At 39.3% G+C, this 20,217-nt stretch overlaps 1 protein-coding gene across 11 annotated transcripts in view; it reads left to right on the top strand.

Moving 5' to 3' along the window:
• PDE1C (phosphodiesterase 1C) overlaps nucleotides 1-20,217 on the top strand; it is a 613,608-nt gene that overhangs the window by 534,551 nt on the left and 58,840 nt on the right. For all 11 annotated transcript variants that reach the window (XM_082399447.1, XM_082399445.1, XM_082399442.1 and 8 more), the window contains 5 exons: nucleotides 618-719; nucleotides 2,424-2,544; nucleotides 11,468-11,549; nucleotides 15,017-15,137; nucleotides 16,984-17,159. In XM_082399447.1, coding sequence (XP_082255573.1) covers nucleotides 618-719; nucleotides 2,424-2,544; nucleotides 11,468-11,549; nucleotides 15,017-15,137; nucleotides 16,984-17,159 — 602 coding nt within the window. The remainder of the gene's footprint in view (nucleotides 1-617; nucleotides 720-2,423; nucleotides 2,545-11,467; nucleotides 11,550-15,016; nucleotides 15,138-16,983; nucleotides 17,160-20,217) is intronic.

The following is a 20,217-nucleotide window of genomic DNA, read 5'->3' as shown; positions in this document are numbered from 1 at the left end:
TGCATTTGCCAAACCTCATAGAACTGTGCAATATGAGAGTGGACCCTCAGGTAAACTATGGACTGGAGTGAATGTGAGGTATCGATATTGGTTATCATTTGTAACACATGTACTGCATTAATGTAAGAGGTTAATATTGGGGGAAACTGCAGTGGGGGAGAGGGTATATGGGAGGGTATACTATCTTCCCAAGTTTTCTGTAAACCTAAAACTGCTCTAAAAAAGTCTATTAAAAAAAAGTGAAATACCTATATCCAACATGTACTATGGATTATCAGTCCCCCTCCTAGGATTAATTTCAAATTAATTTTTTCTTAAAACCTGAATTCAGTAGAGAAAGGAATGCTTTACTACACTTTCAGTTTCTTTGGAATTTTTCCTGTGAGTTACTTTTCCAAATGATATGTGCATTCCACATATCATATTCCTTATAAATGATATCCTTAATCTTTAACCTTCATTTATTCCTCATAAAAATGTCCGCCTAAAACACTCAAGTTAGATTCGAAATGTCACAACCAATTAACTGATTTTGGTTAGAAACGGCAAAGAATAAACTAATTTTTCTTTCCATTTTTCACTTCTATCCTTTTTTCTCCATGGGGTGTCCCTGGAAGGGAGTTTCGGACCTTGGTAATTGAGATGGTGATGGCTACGGATATGTCCTGTCATTTCCAGCAAATCAAAGCGATGAAGACTGCTCTGCAGCAGCCAGAAGCGTGAGTAGGCCTGTGACATCATGTGTTTTCATAGGTGTTTGACCTCGTCCTTGTCCATGTCACTGTACCTTTAAAGTTTATCTCCTTCAATATGACTTTATTGAGTGATCTCATAAAATAATGATGCTTGGAGGAGAAACCATGAGAATTGTACCTGTCACAGATAAATTCTCATTAGGGTTGAAATAACAATTTGCCCCAGCAACAATCTGCCCCAATTAGAATTTAAAATATTTCCGTCAGAAACGAAATTATCGAAGATCCACTCAATGCAGAGGCAACAAATAAAGGTCAGTGAGTGACTCTTGGATTCTTGTTGTCTTTTTAATGATGGCAGTCATTCCAGAAATGGTTTTGAGTCAGTTTTTGAGGTGTCCAGTTCAATAAACATGGAGACCTTGCTGATGAAAATCCCAGTTGTAGGATGAATTGATGATTTTCCCCTAGTTCAGCTGCAGTGGGGTTTGAGATGGGAGAATGGAAGGGATTTTATTTTTTTATTTTTTATTTATTTTTTTTTTAATTTTTAATTTTATTTTATTTATTTTTTTATACAGCAGGTTCTTATTAGTCATCCATTTTATACACATCAGTGTATACATGTCAATCCCAATTGCACAATTCATCCCACCACGACCACCCCCCGCCGCTTTCCCCCCTTGGTGTCCATACGTTTGTTCTCTACATCTGTGTCTCTATTTCTGCCCTGCAAACCGATTCATCTGTACCATTTTTCTAGGTTCCACATATATGCGTTAATATACGATATTTGTTTTTCTCTTTCTGACTTACTTCACTCTGTATGACAGTCTCTAGATCCATCCACGTCTCTACAAATGACCCAATCTCGTTCCTTTTTATGGCTGAGTAATATTCCATTGTATATATGTACCGCATCTTCCTTATCCATTCGTCTGTCGACGGGCATCTAGGTTGCTTTCATGACCTGGCTATTGTAAATAGTGCTGCAATGAACACTGGGGTGCATGTGTCTTTTTGAATTATGGTTTTCTCTGGGTATATGCCCAGTAGTGGGATTGCTGGGTCATATGGTAGTTCTATTTTTAGTTTTTTAAGGAAAATCCACACTGTTCTCCATAGTGGCTGTATCAATTTGCATTCCCACCAACAGTGCAAGAGGGTTCCCTTTTCTCCACACCCTCTCCAGCATTTGTTGTTTGTAGATTTTCTGATGATGCCCATCCTAATCGGTGTGAGGTGATAGCTCATTGTAGTTTTGATTTGCATTTCTCTAATAATTAGTGATGTTGAGCAGCTTTTCATGTGCTTCTTGGCCATCTGTATGTCTTCTTTGGAGAAATGTCCATTTAGGTCTTCTGCCCATTTTTGGACTGGGTTGTTTCTTTTTTTAATATTGAGCTGCGTGAGCTGTTTATATATTTTGGAGGTTAATCCTTTGTCCGTTGATTCGTTTGCAAATATTTTCTCCCATTCTGAGGGTTGTCTTTTCTTCTTGTTTATGGTTTCCTTTACTGTGAAAAAGCTTTGAAGTTTCATTAGGTTCCATTTGTTTATTTTTGTTTTTATTTCCATTACTCTAGGAGGTGGATCAAAAAAGATCTTGCTGTGATTTATGTCAAAGAGTGTTCTGAAAGGGATTTTAAAAAATGGTGATTTGTTAAAAACTCTTATTGAGGTTCTGTAAGTTTGGTCATCATGTGTTTGGATCCTTTGGGTTTACAGAATTGAAAAGCCGAAAGCATTATCCCTGATGTTGCACACGGCAGACATTAGCCATCCAGCAAAAGCCTGGGAGCTCCACCATCGCTGGACGATGTCACTCCTGGAGGAGTTCTTCAGACAGGTACCTTGTTGCTCTGCTAACCACGCCCCCACTCCTGTCATCCATGGACATATCCTGAATTTTATATTTCAGCAACATTGTGATAAAGACTATTGCAATTACAGTCATCTTCTTTGTGGAGGGAGAGTTCACAGCTTTTTTTTTTTTGGTCTTCTGGTCATGTGATATTTGAATCTCACCTAAATTCTGATTCTCGGAATGTTATGGTATTTCTATCCTATGCCAAAAAAAGAAAACATTTCCTTGTGGCAGTCTTTTGTCAAAATGTCATCTAAGGAATGCTTTTAATTTTTTGGGGTGGGGGGTTGGTGACCAAATGGCAGTCGCTTTAACTTGCTTCTCTGTTATAATTGGCTGGGTTGTTCCTTTCTAGCAGACAAACCCATGTTGTCAAATTCCAAAGCCGGGTGCGGCAATTTGAGGTCAAGAAATCACTAGAAGCTACTGTTCTAATTATATTTAAACTTAGTACATCCTAAGACACAGGTTGTGTTTTCTACAAGAATAGTGAGAGTCTTTAATGAGGATACATTGCTTTAAATTTTTTTTAAAAAAAGGTGCATAGAAGTAGAGAAATAAAAAGGTAAATAAATGCGTAGCCCAAGGCTGCTGTCTTCTCAAACCCAGACTTGTGTGCTAAGCTCATCTCAAGAAGAGCTGCCATTAAATAACTGCTTCGAGATGTGAAGTCCTGAGGTTGAAGGCAAGATGACATGTAGATTGTGGGACCTGAATTACAGTTAATTCAGATTAATACAGTTAATTCATTAATTCTTGTTAATTTACTGAGGGAGGTTACAGTACGGATTCAGAGACCTCTGAGATTCCATAAAACACTACATATTAACACCAGTCTCAACTTTGTCCTGTAAACTGACAAGAGGTGTACTCTTTCGCTGGTTACTCAGATTTTTGGAAGCAAATTACTCTTATGATTACTCTTTTTCTTATGATTCTAGTTTGAATCGAGAAATTATAGAAGGCATTTCTGTGTTTGTTTTTTTCCTTCTGAAGCTGCACACAATATCCAGTAACAAAGTGGGACTAGAGTTAACAGAATATTAGGCAAAGTTCAGAAGGCCCTTTATTGGAATTTTTATTCCAACTGGTTTGTGGTCTGGAACTAATGAAATCACTCCTGTGGTTCCCAGTGGTCTCATCTGTGATTTGTTTTTTAGAAGGTGGGAGGATTTAAAGGAAGGTTGGACCAGATTTTTTCCTTAGTGTCCTTCCCACATTAAATGTTCTACAATTCCTTCATTCTGTCCAAGGGTGCACATCAACACGTGCACACACGTGTGCCCCCTTAAGCTGTTCTATGAATACGCCAGCAGGTACCTTATTCAGCATATGGCTGTTTCCCTTACATGGCCACTGCTTGGCCTCACAGAGTAGTTCTCAAGGGGAACCCAAGGGCGTGAGAGGAACTAGAGCTGTACAGGTGTGGCCATGCTGTATACACAAGAATGACTGCAAAATCATCCTTAATCGAGGGCTAATTTTGAGCCATTTTTCCACAAGTTACTTTTCTAATATTAATGAAAGAATTTTCTCCAAATCTCCACTTCCCTTATCATATGCTTTTTTTGATTATTGCTTTTGTAATAATACTCCCTATAACTAGGAATATTTAATCTATAGCCAGAGGTAAATCATCACTAACTCATATAAGTTTGAGGTATTGAAGTGATTCCATTTTTTAATTGTGAGAGAGTGAATATGAGAAATTACTTAAATATGTGAACATTTTTTCCCATTAAAGAAAAGCTTGTTTGCACAAACATAAGCTTGAATTGAAAGAAAATGTACCAGAGGCAATGTGAAAATAAGCATATTGAATTTCTTGCCAATTGGGAATGGAATGTTATCTCACTGGACTGGAACTATTTTTTAACAATTATGATTCAGTAAATTATTTTTATTGACTTAATATTTTAACCCAGATGCCATAAGCCATGGTAAGTAACCCATGTAGGAGAAATGTTGCCTGAGTTCTTAACTATAGATTTTAAATTGGACAGTTCAAATGGGAAATCTCAATGGGACTGTAGAATCTTTGAAAAAATTACATTTAGAAGTTGGGTTATATTTCAAAATAAGGGCATAGCCTCAGTGCTGATAGACCAGACCTTCTATGCTTTGCTAAAAGAGTAAGTTACATCTTCAGTTTTACAACCATTTTTTACAAAATCCAAGCCACTGTCTCAAGTCTTTTACAATGAAATATTGACTTTAAGGAAGTATAAGTTTGCCTCTTTGGTGAATACATTTTGAGATTCATTTCCTTAGTATTGCTGTATATTTTTCAAACATCTCCTACAATTCTTTTGATTTCCTCTGTGTTTGTGGTTGTTTCCCCACTTTTGTTTATTTCCTATATCAGTGTTTTTTTCCTTTCTTCTGTATGAAATTAGCTAATCATTTGATTATTTGCTAATCTTTAGCTAATCTTTTTTATTTTATGATGTCAGTTACTGTTTTCATTTTTATTAATTCATTTCTTCTGCTTGAGTTTATTTTGTTCTTTTGCTAATTCCCTGAGTTGGATGCTCAATTCAATTATTTTCGTTCTGCCTGTTTGATGTTAGAAAATATAAGGCTAGGAGTTTGTGTTATCATGAATCTCGTAGGTTCTAATATGCAGTGTGTTCGCAATCCTTCTTTTCTAAATATTCTGTAATTTGGGTTTTGATTTCTCTATTGCCCAAAAGTTGCTTCAGATGGAGATGTTTGTTTATGTAATTTTCCAGTGGTAGTTTCCTTTACTTTCTACTTTTGTAATTAATTTGTGGCTTATTGAAATTTGATCAAAGGATTTTTTTCATTGTTTGGATCTTACTGTGAAACTCATTTGTCACCTACTATATAATCAATTTTTGTGAATGTTCATGGCTCGTGGAAAGTAGGTTTATTTTCTACTTGCAGGGTATAAAAATCAAAGAACACCAAGCACATCCACCTTATTAATTATGTCATTTAAGTATTTTATATATTATTTTAAAAAATTTGATCTATCATGGGCTGACAGGTGTTTCTATTATTTTCATTTTCTATGTGGTATAGTTTTTGCTTCATGCATGTCAATTCTGTGTTATTTGTGTTCTTGGATATTCATAATTGTTAGATTTTCATAGTTTACTGTACGTTTATCATTATAAAGCCCGCTTCTTTGTCTTATCTAATGCTTTTACCTAGAATTCAAATTCGGCTCATTTTAAGAAGAGACTCTTGGCTTTGCACAACTTTCTACTTTAACCTTTTCAGAGACGCTTTGATTTGGGTGTGTCTTTTAAACACTGTATATAATTGAGGTTTTTTTATGAGTCAATCTAAGATTCTTTTATTATTTGAAATCAGCCATATTAACATCTATTGAAATGACAGGCATCTTTGCTCTTAGGTGCTGTCATATTTTATATTATGATTTCTGTTTGTGTGGCTTCTTTTTAAATCTTTCACTATATTGGTGGTACCATCTGCTTTGTTATGTTTTTATTTCTTCTGATGACTTGGAAGTTTTATATTATGTTCTAGTGGCTAAGTTGATAATGAAAACTTTACATCCTCTATTTATTTAGATAGTATCTATTGCCTCCCTGCAATAGTAAACTTCTACCTCCTCTTGCTGCTTCCCCAACACCTCGTTGTAACTTGCTTAATTCTTGTAGTCTGTACCTTTGTTATTTAAATAGAGCTCTATTCCTTTATATATCAGGTTTAAATGGTATATTTGCACCCCCATTTTTAACGCATAAGAAGGACAGCACTTATTCATAACTCCCAACACCTTTCCCATTTTCCTTTCGTAATATAACTAATTCATTGTTACTGTTTGTTGGCTATATTATTTCTAAATTCTTAATATTTTCTAAGTGAGCATTCTATCTCGTGTACTATATGCTGTTTACAAAAAACACACCCAAAACAATGTGACCCAGAAAAGTGGAAAATAAACAAATTTGGCAAAGGCATAATTCTCCAGTTGTTCTTGTCCTGGCTCTACTCAGTGCTGGCACTTTGGCCATGGTTGACCCATTCATCTATTAGTTGGTCAAAGTTGTTCCTTGAGTGGTTTCTTCTAGAAGTGCTATAAACCACTTTTTTGTGTGTTTGCAAGTTTTTCTACTGCTGTTATAGTTGGGTCACAGTTTGCTTGGGTAAGACTTTTTTTGAATCAAACCTTCTTTCCCTGAAGTCCTTTTTAGATTTTGTTCAAATGTCTTCCACTTATGAATGTTGTTATGGAGAGGTTGGAGGCCACGCTAGAATTATTTCCACGTCTAGGTGATATATCTTTTTGCTTATGTGCCCTAAGGATAATTTCTTTACCTTTGAAGCCCAGGGACATTACTAGGATATATTTCAATAATGATTGTTCTATTATAGCTTTTCTTGGGACCTGGCGTGCTCTTTTTCTGTATAGATTCAAGTTACATTCATTAAATCTTTAATGATTTCCTTTTCCATTTGTTATTATTTGTTTCCTTCTTTAGGAAAAGGAGTTATTCATATGTTGCCTCTCTTGTTTTTCTTCCATGTCTGTTATTTTCCTTTAAATCTTCTTTAACTCTCTGATCAGTGGTAGTTTTTTCAGTCCTGAACTCATGTCCCTTAATGTGTTTTTATCCAGAATAACTCTCCTTTGTGTGGCTTCCAACACAATCTTCATTTATATGATGGTTCTGTTTTTCTTTTCCATATCTTCCCTGAGCTCTGCTAGCTCCTGGTTCCCTAAGCCCTGGTTCTTGATAATTTCAGGAGTTTCTTTCTGATCATGGCAGGATGTTTGGTCATCACTTGGTGGCACTGTTTTTTCTGGTGAATGTTCCCTATCTGTTATTTTTATTTTTCTGTTCCTTTATTAATTTTTTTTCTTTCATGTGAAATATCTTTTCATAAGTTTTTTTTTTTTCTCCTGGTAGTGGTGATAGTGCTGCCTCCTCTTTCTCCCCCCCTCTTTCTCCCCCCCCCTTCTCCTCCCCCTCTTCTCATTCTCCTCCCTTCTTCCTTCTTCTTCTTCTTCATTTTATTATTATTTACTATCTTTGAGTGAAATGCATTATTTTTTGACCAACTATTTGCAGGAGATATGTGCCAGGGAGAAACTGGAACAGCAATATTCTAAGTTCCATGGTTTATAATGAGGCTTCTATGACATGGGGTGTGTGTGTGTGTGTGTGTGTGTGTGTGTGTTAGCCTTTACTTCTTCCTGGTTGGCAGTAGGCAACAGTTGTAGGACTGCTCACAGTTCAGTCTCTGTCACCCACCCACTCTCTTGCCATGCTTGTGTGTTTTCTCATTCAACATTTTCTTCTCTACTATTCCTTGGAGCTAAATAGGGTGCAGAGTAGCTCCTCACACCAGCGCTAACTCTTTCTCTGGTTTTCCCATGTAATGGATGTGGGGTACTTTTCCTATCTGAGTGAACTTTGGAAACCTCTATTCTTCAAGCTTTATCTGAGGTCTGCAGCCATAGGCCTCTTCTCTGGGCATCTTACCTCACCCCTCCCGGATATTCACAGCATTTTGCAGCCATTCCTCACGTAGTTTTGATTTGAGATTACAGATTTCTCCTAATATTCATTTGTGTTTCTGTTGTTTGTCATTCTCCTCTTTTGAGAAGATAATTTCTGAGAGGGAAGAGCAAAGATGTCTTTACTATGCTTATCTTAAATCCAAAAATCATAATAATTTTCTCATACCTCATATTTGTAACTTCTTCCTCTGGGAAAGAAGAATGTATATTGCTTCATTTTGTTCAACTTGATGCTTTTGTTGCCTCCCTAATCAAATACCTTTTCTTCAGTCTACCTGGAAACACTTGCTTGAGATGTCTAACAGTCTTTTGAAGCTCTTGCATTGAGAGATGCCGTCTGCCCTGTGAACTTCCAATACAGAAAGAACCTTTGTTTCTCTTAATTGGTTTGCTGCTTACAGATAGCAGCTGTAACAAACAAATGCCCACATGTATAACAGTACACATAAAATGGAATTTTATCACCCACTCATGTAAAGTACTGACAAGTGTTTCTTGATTGGCAGATGGTTTACAATAAGCAGTGATTTTAGATCCAGACTCTACCATCTACATGGCTTCCATGGTGCTTATCTACATCAAGCCAGCAAAAGAAGGGAGGACATAGAAACATAGGCATAGGTGATTTTATAGGCCAGAACTGTGGTGGAAATACATCCCCTCTCCTCCTGTTTTATTATCTAGCACAAACTGGCACAGATTCTGGGAATCGTAGTCTAGCTGTGTGGACAGGAAATGGAGGTTGGTGGTGGTTTGTGAACAACTAACTGCCTAATTGCTCTCCCAGCTTGCTTGTGATAAATGTCCAAGTGACCAAAGGAACTTGAGTGTTTCTAACCAAATTCATCTTTTCATTCATTCAACTAACATTCATTGTGTTCCTTTTGTAGATCGATTCTGTGACCGTATCAGTCAGTTATCTTAACCCCTACCACAAGAATGATAGTTATTTATTTTTCTGCACTGTCTTGGAAGAAAAAAAAATGAGTTCCTTTAAAAAAAAATCATTTGTGCTGACTGAGACTTTCCCCCTTTTTTGAAAATATGGACCTCTTTAACAAAGAGGAAGGTGTATGAATAATTCCACAAGGGCCAGTAGTTAAAGAGTTGTACAATATTGTATCAGTCAAGCTGGATTCGCCTGTAGAAGTACATTCTTCTGTATTACTTTCCGTGTATATTTTCCAATTTATAAATGTATCTGTCCTCCAGAGGGAATTCAGGGACCACTATCTTAAAATAGGTTTTTAGTAGTTGGTAGTAATAGTTAATTAAATCCAAAAGGTGTAAGTGATGTGTGTATGTGGGTATGGACAAGTCCATGGGATAAGAAGTTGCTTAATATCATGCACTTTTTCAGTAATAAAATCCAAATTAATGCATACATCTTAATAGTCAAGTGGTTAGTGTTCTTCTAAGCCACACCCATTAAAATGCACCAACAAAACAACTTATATCCCTGCTTCATAGGGAATAAGAGTGGGTTTTATTTGTGTTAGCTGCGCTAGCCCACTAAACCAGCTACACAACAACAATTTATGTTATAAATCCTCTTCCTTCTCGTCACACTGCCCAAGTAGAAATAGCTTTGGAGTAAGTTATTTTCATCATGCCACTTGAGAGATAGAGCAGCCCTCAGCAAGGCGTACTCAGAAACAGAGGGACCATTGTGTCCCATGGGCTGTTCATACAGGAAAGAGTACAGAAGGAACTAAGCCACTTCAGGACTGTTCCTGAGACCCTTGGGTGTCCCCAGAGCCAATTGTGACCCCCACTATTCAGCTTCCTCAGGCGCCCATTCCTTTTCCTTCTTTTCAATAGATCTTAAATGTGCATGTGAACTAGCATCCTTTCTCTTTGGTAACATGCCTTAGAAAGAAAAAGCATTCAGTTTTTGAACTTTGGTTGTCGAATTAGGTTATTACTCTTTATTTACTATAGGTTCATTGGCGATATTTATTATAATCAGAGTGTAACAATTAGATGTAACAAGTTCACTAAAAGTTTCTCAGATCACTTAGATGGTAGAAATATCTACTGGGAAACAATAATTGTTATTTTAATTTATTTATATACATTTTCTCACTTAATCTTCATTGTTACTTGATGACATAGGGATTATTATCCCACATTTGAATTGAATGTGTGGGACTTCCCTGGTGGTGCAGTGGTTAAGAATCCGCCTGCCAATGCAGGGGACACGGGTTCGAGCCCTGGTCCGGGAAGATCCCACATGCCGCGACGCAACTAAGCCCATGCGCCACAACTACTGAGCCTGCGCTCTAGAACCCGCCAGCCACAATTACTGAAGCCTTCGCACCATAACTACTGAAGCCTGTGTGCCTAGAGCCCGTGCTCTGCCACAAGAGAAGCCACCATGGCGAGAAGTCCGTGCACTGCAACAAAGAGTAGCCCCCGCTCGCCACAACTAGAGAAAGACTATGAGCAGCAACGAAGACCCAACACAGCCAAAAATAAATAAATAAATTTATTAAAAAAAAATTGAAATGTGGAGAGAGAATATAAACTTCCTATGATCACACAGGTGGCGGGAGCAAGGCCAGATCCAAGCCCAAGTCATTAACCTGGGCAGATTCTTTTCTGTTAAATTGAATCAGCACAACTTTGCGGCTCTCAGAAGGGTGACACATTTTCCCTTTCCTCTGGGCGTGTGACTGAAGTATTGCGCTCTGGTTCAGAACGGTTTTTAAAAATCATCTCCATCATTATTTAGACTTTCCATAGCACTTGCTTATTATAGTCTTGCTTTTTGGTGAGATTGAGAACATATTGGCCAGAGAATCATGTTTTATTATTGTCTAACTTGATAAACACAAGCAATTATTTACTCCGCTTCTTTTTCGTTCCACTTTTCATCATCATTGAGCCCTGCAGTGAAGACCCCAGAAGCACTTATTCCAGTTGTGTATGGCTTTAGGTAGCACTTGGAGAATGAGTCCAAATCAGTCCAGTTAGAATTGGTGTCCTAGACACTCCCCACAACTGGGAGGGGTTTGCTGGCTCAAGAAAGGCTGCAGGTCAGCCCAGGGCAACTGGAGAACATACAAGAATTCTGACTGCTGTGCTGGCTCTAGGCCACAGGACGTGTTGCTTTTCTTATTTTCCTTGGGGGACCTATTGCTGTCTGACGAGGCTTTCTGTACAACAGCATGCACCTTTGCAGTTGGATGGAATGATTGGACCCCAGAGGGCTTCAGCCTCTTGGTGTCTTTTATGCAGAGGAGCAGGGCCCAAAAGGACATATTACATAATGTAATTGGAATAATTAAAATAAAGACCAGTGGCCTTTGTGGCAGCTGAAGTTGTGAAATAAAATCTGGGCAGCTCAGCCTGTTGTTAATTTACTTTGACCTCCTGTTTTTCTAGGGCGATAGAGAAGCAGAGCTGGGGCTGCCTTTTTCTCCTCTGTGTGACCGAAAGTCCACCATGGTTGCCCAGTCACAAGTAGGTACGTGTTTGCCAATCCATTGGATGGAACGAGAAACCAGAGAGGAGTGTCTGGAAGTAAGCTCAGGTGCTCCCGGTGATTCTTCAGCTGGGAACCTGGCTCCATTCCGCTTGCTGTGCTCATGGCTTTGGCTGGTTGGGCTGATGGAGCAGCTCTCCCCATCCTTCTCCCTGGAGTGTAGCTGGTTCCCAGGAAGATTAGACAGTGACACTCTGCTGTCTCCATCATTCCCTGCCAAGAGAAAAAGGGACCTTAACACTAAGGCAATGACAAGAATTAGCGGTGGGAAGCCCATTGTATTTCAGTCTCTCCATTCTGCATGCAATACCAGAAGTTTCCTCAGCGATGCTTCCTCTGGCCCTGTTTCCAGGACAGCACCATTTCCTGGATGACCCTACTTCCAGGAATGGCTCTTTAAAAATGTTTCCTTCCCCTTCCTTCTTTCCTCCCTTCCTTCCTCCTCTCTCCCTCCGTCCCCCCTCCCTTCCTTCCTTCCTTTAAAAAAAAATTTAGCACCTTTTTTTTTTTTTTTGGTAAAGATAACTTTTACATTGCTAATAACCATAATATATGGGCATTACAGAATTCTTCAGGTGTGAGGGAGGGTACCAGTGCCATACATAAATTAAATGTCATCAGTGATCTCCACCTTGGAAGAGTCTGAAATCATTCAAAAAATAAGTTCAACAAAGATTTATTGATTTTTTTCTACTTGTGTTTTGGGGGCTTATTAATTTTTTTTCATATTAATATATTGAGTTCCTGTTAGGTGTAGGGCACTGCTAGGCACTGTAACAGATGTTATAAAAAAACAAAGACAAATTATACATGGTGTCTGCTCCCAAAGACATTGAACCAGTATTGGGTGGTAGGCAAGAGGTTGAGAAAACAAAATCTATTAGATTGTTACAATGCTAAGGTAGAGATTGTACGTGGTACAGTGAGATACAGAACAGAGCTTGTGAACATTAGACCCAGAAAGACTTGTTTAAAGGTAATATTTGAGTTGAGTCCTAGGAGATAAGTAGGCAGTGTCTAGGCAAATGGTGATATGTGTTAGAGGTGGATAGGGGTGGGTGGAAGAAAATTGCAGACAAGGATCAACATATACTAAACAAGGAAATTTAAAACAGTATAGTATTGTCGGGGAATTAATTACAAATAGTTCCATTTGGCTGGAGCAGTAGGTAGGGAGTAGGATGTGGTGAGGGACATGTTTGGAGAGAAAATCAGGTCCAGATTAGGAATACCGTGTGCTTATACTTTCCTGTAGGAAATGAGGGCACAGCTAAAGAATTTTAAGTAAGGTTAAAACTATATATAAATTGATGTTTTAGAGTAAGAATCAGCAAACTATAGCCTGTGGGCCAAATCTGGCCAACTGCTTGGTCTTGTGAATAAAGATTTATTACAACACAGTTAAGCTCATTCATTTGCATATTGTCTATGGCTGCTTTTGCACTACAGTGGCAGAGTTAAGCAGTTGTATGACAAACTCCTTTGCTTAGGTTTTGTATATGGCCCACAAAACCTAAAATATTACTCTCTGGCCCTTGACAGAAAAGGTTTGCCAATCCCTGCTTTAGAAAGATTTCTCTATCAGTAGTATGGAGGATTAATTGGGAGGGTTTTGAGTAAGACTAGAGACAAGAGCTCCAGCTGGTGCTTCCTGCAATGTTACAGGGAGGAGATGTTGAGTATCAGAGCTAAGGCAATACAGGAGAGAGGTAGCATATAAAACATTAAGCATTCAGCTGGATGCAAGGCTAAGATAAAGGCAGCAATCTAGATTAAGTGGTTGAGGCATGTCCCATTTACAAGGATTGGAGGGAAAGCTGATGAGTTAGTTTGGGTTTGGACATGTTGAATGAATTTAACCTGTGAGAAAAAAAAGGTGAAAATACTGTCATCAAACACTTCAATTTCAGCTTAAAATTATACGGCAATTAACTGCAATTCAAATTTGGCTATCAGTGTTTATCAGGACACTACTGGTATTTGCTTGGGACAATTCTTGTCTTGCCAATTACATTACAGGATTTTTAGCATCCTTCACTGCTGGGCATTAAATGCCAGTATCACTTCCACCTTGGTCATGGTAAAAACCAAATAAGCATTTGTATATTTCCAAACACTATATTTCCTTTGACTGGTATTTAGTTTCATGTGGCTGTGTAATGAGTTATCACCCTTAATTCCACATTCTGTATTTTCTCCTGATGTGTCACAGAACACTTGGGTATTTTTGAACTGTTGAGACAGTAAGTCTAGCCCAGCATCAACTATCTCCCCAGCATGGTGATCTCTCAAAGGTATAGTTCCAGATCTGACCCTTCTCCTAGTTTCCAACCCTGTTTCTTCCAATTCTTTTGACCCTCTTCCATCTGGATAGGTCCCTGGTACCTCAAGTCAGCAAATCTAAGACCAAGCCCACCATCTTCCTCCCCAGTCACGTTCTCCCCCATTGTCCCTGTTCTCTCTGCCTTCCTGTTGGAAGTCTCTGACAGATCCCACCTAGAGGCAGGACCACCTCCCGCTGTGCATGTATCTGTGCCTCCATCACACTCTCACCTTAAAATGGCACTGGATCTCGCCTTCCTTACCTTGCCTTTGAGCTATTGCAACAGCTTCTAAAATGAGTTTCCCAGCCTCAGCCCCTATTGCTCTCTCCCTTCCCATCCATCTTGCCAGATTAACTTTCCCAAATAACATCAGAAAAAAATCTTATTACAATGCTGCCCAGACATCTCAAGGGGCTCCTAGTGCCTATCTAAATCCTAACCTTTAGCCTGATACTTAAGAAGCTTCCTCCTGAGCTGATAATGACCTGCCTCCCCAGGCTTTCCCTTTCTGGCTTCAAAAGAATCCCTACGCCCCAGTCATTCTCCAGACACAGCCTGCACTTTTCCCCATCCTTGTCACTTTGCTTATTTCACCCCCTGCATCTAGAATGAATACCCTTAAGGGCTCAGCTCAAACATCACAACCTCCATGATGCTGTTTGCAGCCTTCTCGGTGGGAGGGAAAATATCCTCCCTCCCTTACCTTCCCAGGGGCCTTTATTTGGGCTTCTCCTTTAGCCCTTTCCATTTTTGTGCTCATTTAATTCCTCCTATAAGCTTCCAAGGGCAGGCAGGTTGTGTTACACATCTTAAGTCTTTTATGCAGCACCTATTACATCGTTTTTTTACATAGTAGATGTTGAACTTGCATTTTTAAGCACTTTATTGAACTATCTCCTAAAAAGTTATAGGAAGGTTATGTAGGAGAAATGGAACTGACTCATGATATTCAAAACAAGGAATATATTAAATGATTAAGACCAACCTGTTCTCTCCTAATCTGATCTGGCGCTCCTGTGAAGATGAATTTTAAAAGAAAGATACAACCCATCAGTTGGCATGGGAACATATGGAAAGGCCCAAGTTAATATGCAGTTCCTCTGAAGTTTTGCTGTTTCTCTTCAGGCTTCATTGATTTCATTGTGGAACCCACCTTCACTGTGCTCACGGACATGACAGAAAAGATCTTGAGTCCACTAATTGATGAAACCTCTCAAACTGGTGGGACAGGACAGAGACGTTCAAGGTCAGTGCTGAATCTTGAAAGCTGAGGGTCAGGGTGGCCTGTCCATGGGGATAGACTTCTTCTGGAAGGGATGGGGGTGGTACTTCATTATTATGTTCATCCTACCTCCTCCTTATAAAAGATAAAAGGAGGACTCAAAGTTGTACTCTCTGTACTCTCCAGGCTGGCCTGTAAGGGGGTGACCAGGGTCTAGGTGATGACCAGCAGGTTCCCAGTACCAACCCCCCACCCCGCATTCTCTCTTTTGGCGGCTTTGCTCACAACCGCATCAGTCACTGCACTTTACCTGCTGTGCCCAGAGAGTCCTTGCTCCCCATACTCCAAAAGGAAAGTACCACTGATCAGAGTTACCACAAGAAATGAAACTGACTTTCATTTCTAGGTTCAGGAAGAAAATAGAAAAAAACTGAAATTTTACATCACCTTCTGCCACAACTTCACTATATTGAGGGTAGTTTAGTAGTCAAAGAGCACAGCCTCTGGAGTCACAATCCTGGATTAAACATCCTGATTCCATTACTTATTAGCTGTGCCATCTCAAGCAAGTTGCCTCAGTTTCCCCATCTGAGAAAGCATGGATTATACTCATAGGTTACTGGGAGGATTAAATGAATTATTTAATCTCCGTAAAGCCCTTATAACAGGGTCCAGCACAGAGGAAGTGTCAGCTACAATAAAGCTAATGCTCAGTCTTTACTAGTAGTATTACCAGTAGTACAACTTTCCCCTTCTCCTCGTCCATGCAAAACCTTGGGCTTTGTCATAAAGGAGAGAAATGTAATGAAGAAAAAGAAGAAAAGAGCAAGAGAAGGAGTAAATAGGAGGAAGAAAGGCAAGAAGAATATTAGGACAGTGGGACCCCAGGGATGCTTAAGGTGGAGGGACCCAGTCAAGGCTGCTAACAAGGAGGACAGAAGCCCCCTGCCCGAGTCCCACAGCTCCACAGCTCTGCCGGCGCTGGGCTGAGACCTGCCCTACTTATCTAATCAATCTTGGTTGTCATTCAGTGGATTTGCATTTGTGTCAGTCACTACTGTAGCTACCTGGAAGTGTGTGATACTTTAAAGTTTCCCAGAAGGATGGCACTTTCTATATTATAATATTATATATATTACTGTATTCCCTACGTTTAAAGCTGAAAATGATATCATCTTTAAAAAGGTCTCCTGCATGACCGATCTCCCACAATCTCCATGCTGTCTGTGCCTCTCCACCTTCCCCAGGAACATAAGGAAATCACCTTACTCTGGCCTTGGGGATCCTGGGATCAGAGGATCTTGACTTCAGGGGGAGGGAGAGCTGGAAAGAAAGAGGACCAAGTGACTGGGTAACTTGGAAAAGTGGTCAGTGTGGAGGCAGGTGGGTGAACTGTGGAACCAAGTAGAAGTCAAATTTAAATGCATTAATTTCCGAAAGTCAAAGGCAGAGAATTCTTGTGTGGGGAAACTAGTCATATGGAAAAAGAACATCTGAAATATGGGGACTGTGGGGACGATCAATAGTCATGAGGCTGAAATCTTGGGGGTTTTTTTTCCTGCTGAATATGGAGACTTTCCCAGCTGTTGAATATGGAAAATAGGAATTACAAAGCTCAGGCCCCAGGAATTTCACGACAGTAACTTGCTGAGTGTTAACCACTCTTCTCTTAGGCTTGTTTATCAGCACACATTTTCCAAACACTAACCCTCCTCTTCCGTATGGTTTTTTTTTTTTTGAATTTTTGAATTTTATTTTATTTATTTTTTTATACAGCAGGTTCTTATTAGTTATCTATTTTATACATATTAGTGTATGTATGTCAATCCCAATCTCCCAATTCTTCCGTATGATTTTTTTTGTCCTCCAGTTTGAACAACATCAGTTTGGCAGATGCAAAGCGATCAGGTGTCAAGAGCTCTGGCTCAGAAGGAAGTGCCCCAATCAACAATTCGGTCATCCCTGTTGACTGTAAGAGTTTTAAAACCACTTGGACTGAGGTGGTGCACATCAATCGGGAGAGATGGAGGGCCAAGGTGCCCAAAGGTAACGTGCTGCTGGGGAATATTATCCAAACCACTCAGACCCGCTTACAAAGCAAGGCACTGCCACCCCTGATTTATAGGTGTTGCAAATGAAGCACAAACTCAGGATATAAATTCAAATTGCTGAATGTTAGGATCGACCATCTTTTGATCTTCATCATATCTAACACTCAGTGCACGAGAGAATGAGGCTGACCACCAAGCTTCCCGACAGCGTGACCTTTGTGCTATATGACCAGAATCTTCTCGAAATGAAGATTCTACAGAGAATGGGTGTTGCTATTTCTTGGTTTCTGCTAGGCCATTTTGTCATTCTTATTTCGTGTCATGCGGCACATTTTTGAGGCCTTTATTCCTTCTTTTATCTAAATGAAGCCTGGCCAGTAGTCACCTCAGCCATTATGTTGGGATAGAAGGGGCTTTAATCCCCTTACATGCATTTTTATCCTACATGTTCTCAATTTCCCTTCAGCCATTACTCAGGCTAACCTTCTAAGATGAAGGTAATGTGCAGGTTAACAGAAATTTGAAGACAGAAAAGTCATCACTCTTGGTACTAGAAACAAACAAACAAAAAACCCTGAAATCCATTCTTTGAAAGCTGAAATTCATTTGCTCATATGCATGTTTGTGTTTATTGAGCATGTGCTACATGATTCGTACATACTACATGCTCATGCTATAGTCTAGGTAGGAACACATCCCTGAGGTAAGTCTTAGGAAGCTGTGATGCCTGATTCCAGAGAGGGCACAGTCGTGGATGGCTCTAGAGCTCAGCAGGGAGACTGATCTCAATGGGGTTTGTGGAGGTGAGCCTTCAATAACAGTCAGTTTTTGCCAACGTCTATTGAATGCCTACCGTATGCCAGGCTCTGTACTCTGTGTTATTCACAGAGGTGAATAACAGACATCCTTATCCTCAAAGCTCGCAGTCTCCTGGGTAGGGACAGGGAGGCATTTGTACAGAGTTTCTTTCAAAGTAAAAACGGGAGTTCAGTTGAAGCCTTGCACTCATTGCCAGCACCTACTGGCCCCGAGCCCCAGACACTCATTATAGGCAAGGAAAGTTTTATCTCCGGTCACAGCATCCCACACTTTTATCCACCCAGTGTCTGCACAAGTGAGAAGAAGAGTAGGAGTAGACAGGCACAGCACATTCTGGCAGTCTTGGTCCTCAAACATTGGGGGCAGGGGGCTACTTCTAGTGTGGAAGAGATGAGACCTCACTGCTGGAGTTATGCAAAGGCCAACATTGTGTCCTGTCCAAGTGGCTGCTCAGTGCAGGTGGGGCAAAGGGTTTATCTTTACGACTCTTTGAAGGCATAATTGGGCCCTTAGCATCTGGGGACAGAGGTTGCATCCTGAGCTCTGGAGGGAGCCAACGGCTCTTCCATATTTTAGGTGTGGCCTCTCACAGTCTATTCAGATGCTTTAAACATTGAAAGCCTCCCTGTTGGCAGGCAGTGCAAGCAGCAATGGTAGCTACTGCATCATTTCAAAGAAGCACTCTCAATCAATTACACTCATTAACACTTGAAAATTCAGTTCCTGACAACACGCAATTGAAAGTGGTACTTCAAAATAATTTGTTTACAGTTATCTGGCTTACTAAAATTACCTTCTGAAACTAATCACCTGGGGGAGCATTAGACAGTTTCTTTTCTAGGAGAAAATTAGCCCTTTAAAAAGAACAGATAAATAAGCACTAAGAGTTTTTAAATATGTGAGGTATGCTGATAGAGATAGTCTTAAGCTAACTTGTCCCTAACCTCGGTTGGGGTGCTCGAGAAGGCATCTTGTAGCTAGGATTTGAAGGATGCCTGGGGTTGAGCCATGAATTTGGAAAGGGAGAACAAGGAAAAAGGGGTAGACAAAGGCACACATATATTTCGTGGGAGGATAGTTTGGGTATCAAAGCAAAAGTTAGTTGGGGAAAGAGAGAATTGAATCCCTACTTGCCCTGTGCTCTTTGGCAAATTCAGGCAGAGTCTTTGAGAAAAATTCCCTTTGGGGGATGATAATAGACATCACAGAGTTGATGAAAAGAACAGAAATTAAATATGTAAAGCACTGAAAACACAGCCTGCACATGTTTAGTGCCCGATAAGTAGTAGCTGTTATTTTGAAAAACTGGAAAAGAAAGTTAGAAGTCTGAATGCAAAGTTAAGAAGGTGGTGGTCAAAATACCAACCTATAATTAATATTTTATAACATTTTCAGCTTCCCAGTAATGCCGTTGGCTGGTTGGCTGGTGTTAAGAAATTCAGTTTGCATCTGTTTTTCCATTGGAGATTGGTTTGTGCTATACTATTCCAGGCTGTTTTGCTCATGATTCTTTTTTACCAGAAAACCCCAATTTCAGCAAAGGCTGCCCTGCATGGGGCACTTGAATGTATGTTGTTATTAAATTGATCAGAAATGGAATTGGATCTAAAGTCTTAGTTTTATTAATCAACCTGATTTACAAAAGCTAGCTAGGCCAGAACGCATAGTTGTTAGGAAAGATTGAATCAGTATTTTTTTTTTTACAGCTCTTAGGGCTGAAAATCATTATTCCCAAACAAAGATATGTAGGTATAACAATTTGCAAGTCTGATAAATATTGATCAGTTTCCATTCAGGATTTAATACTTTTTAAACATTTTTTTCTGGTGTAGGAATAGTAGGTGTTTAGGTTACCATGCTGAAATATAAACAAAATATATAAAGAAGAAAATAAAAATCACTCTCCAGCCAAAACAATAAATTTCAATTTACTGTTGAAATTCTGATGTAATTCTTTTTAATTTGATTTTCTATGCATATTTATAAGTAAAAATTTCCCCTTAAGTTGAGATTATAGAGTAATATAGTGTTTTCCGCCTCCATTTCTATTTTGCAGATTTTATTCTGATACTGAATATTCTTAGAAAATATGATGTAAATGGCTACATTGTTCGGAATACCATAGTTGAACCATTTCTCTGTTACTGAGCATTTTGGTTTCCAGTTCTTCATTATTGTATATAACATTGTTATGAACATACAAGTTCAGCAGTCTTTGAGCCTACATCTGATTA

Source organism: Balaenoptera borealis, assembly GCF_965194805.1.
Source record: "Balaenoptera borealis genome assembly, chromosome: 7".
Classification (NCBI taxonomy): Eukaryota; Metazoa; Chordata; class Mammalia; order Artiodactyla; family Balaenopteridae; genus Balaenoptera; species Balaenoptera borealis.
The sequence above is the reverse complement of the archived record's forward strand: the minus strand, read 5'-3'. Positions and strand labels throughout refer to the sequence as shown.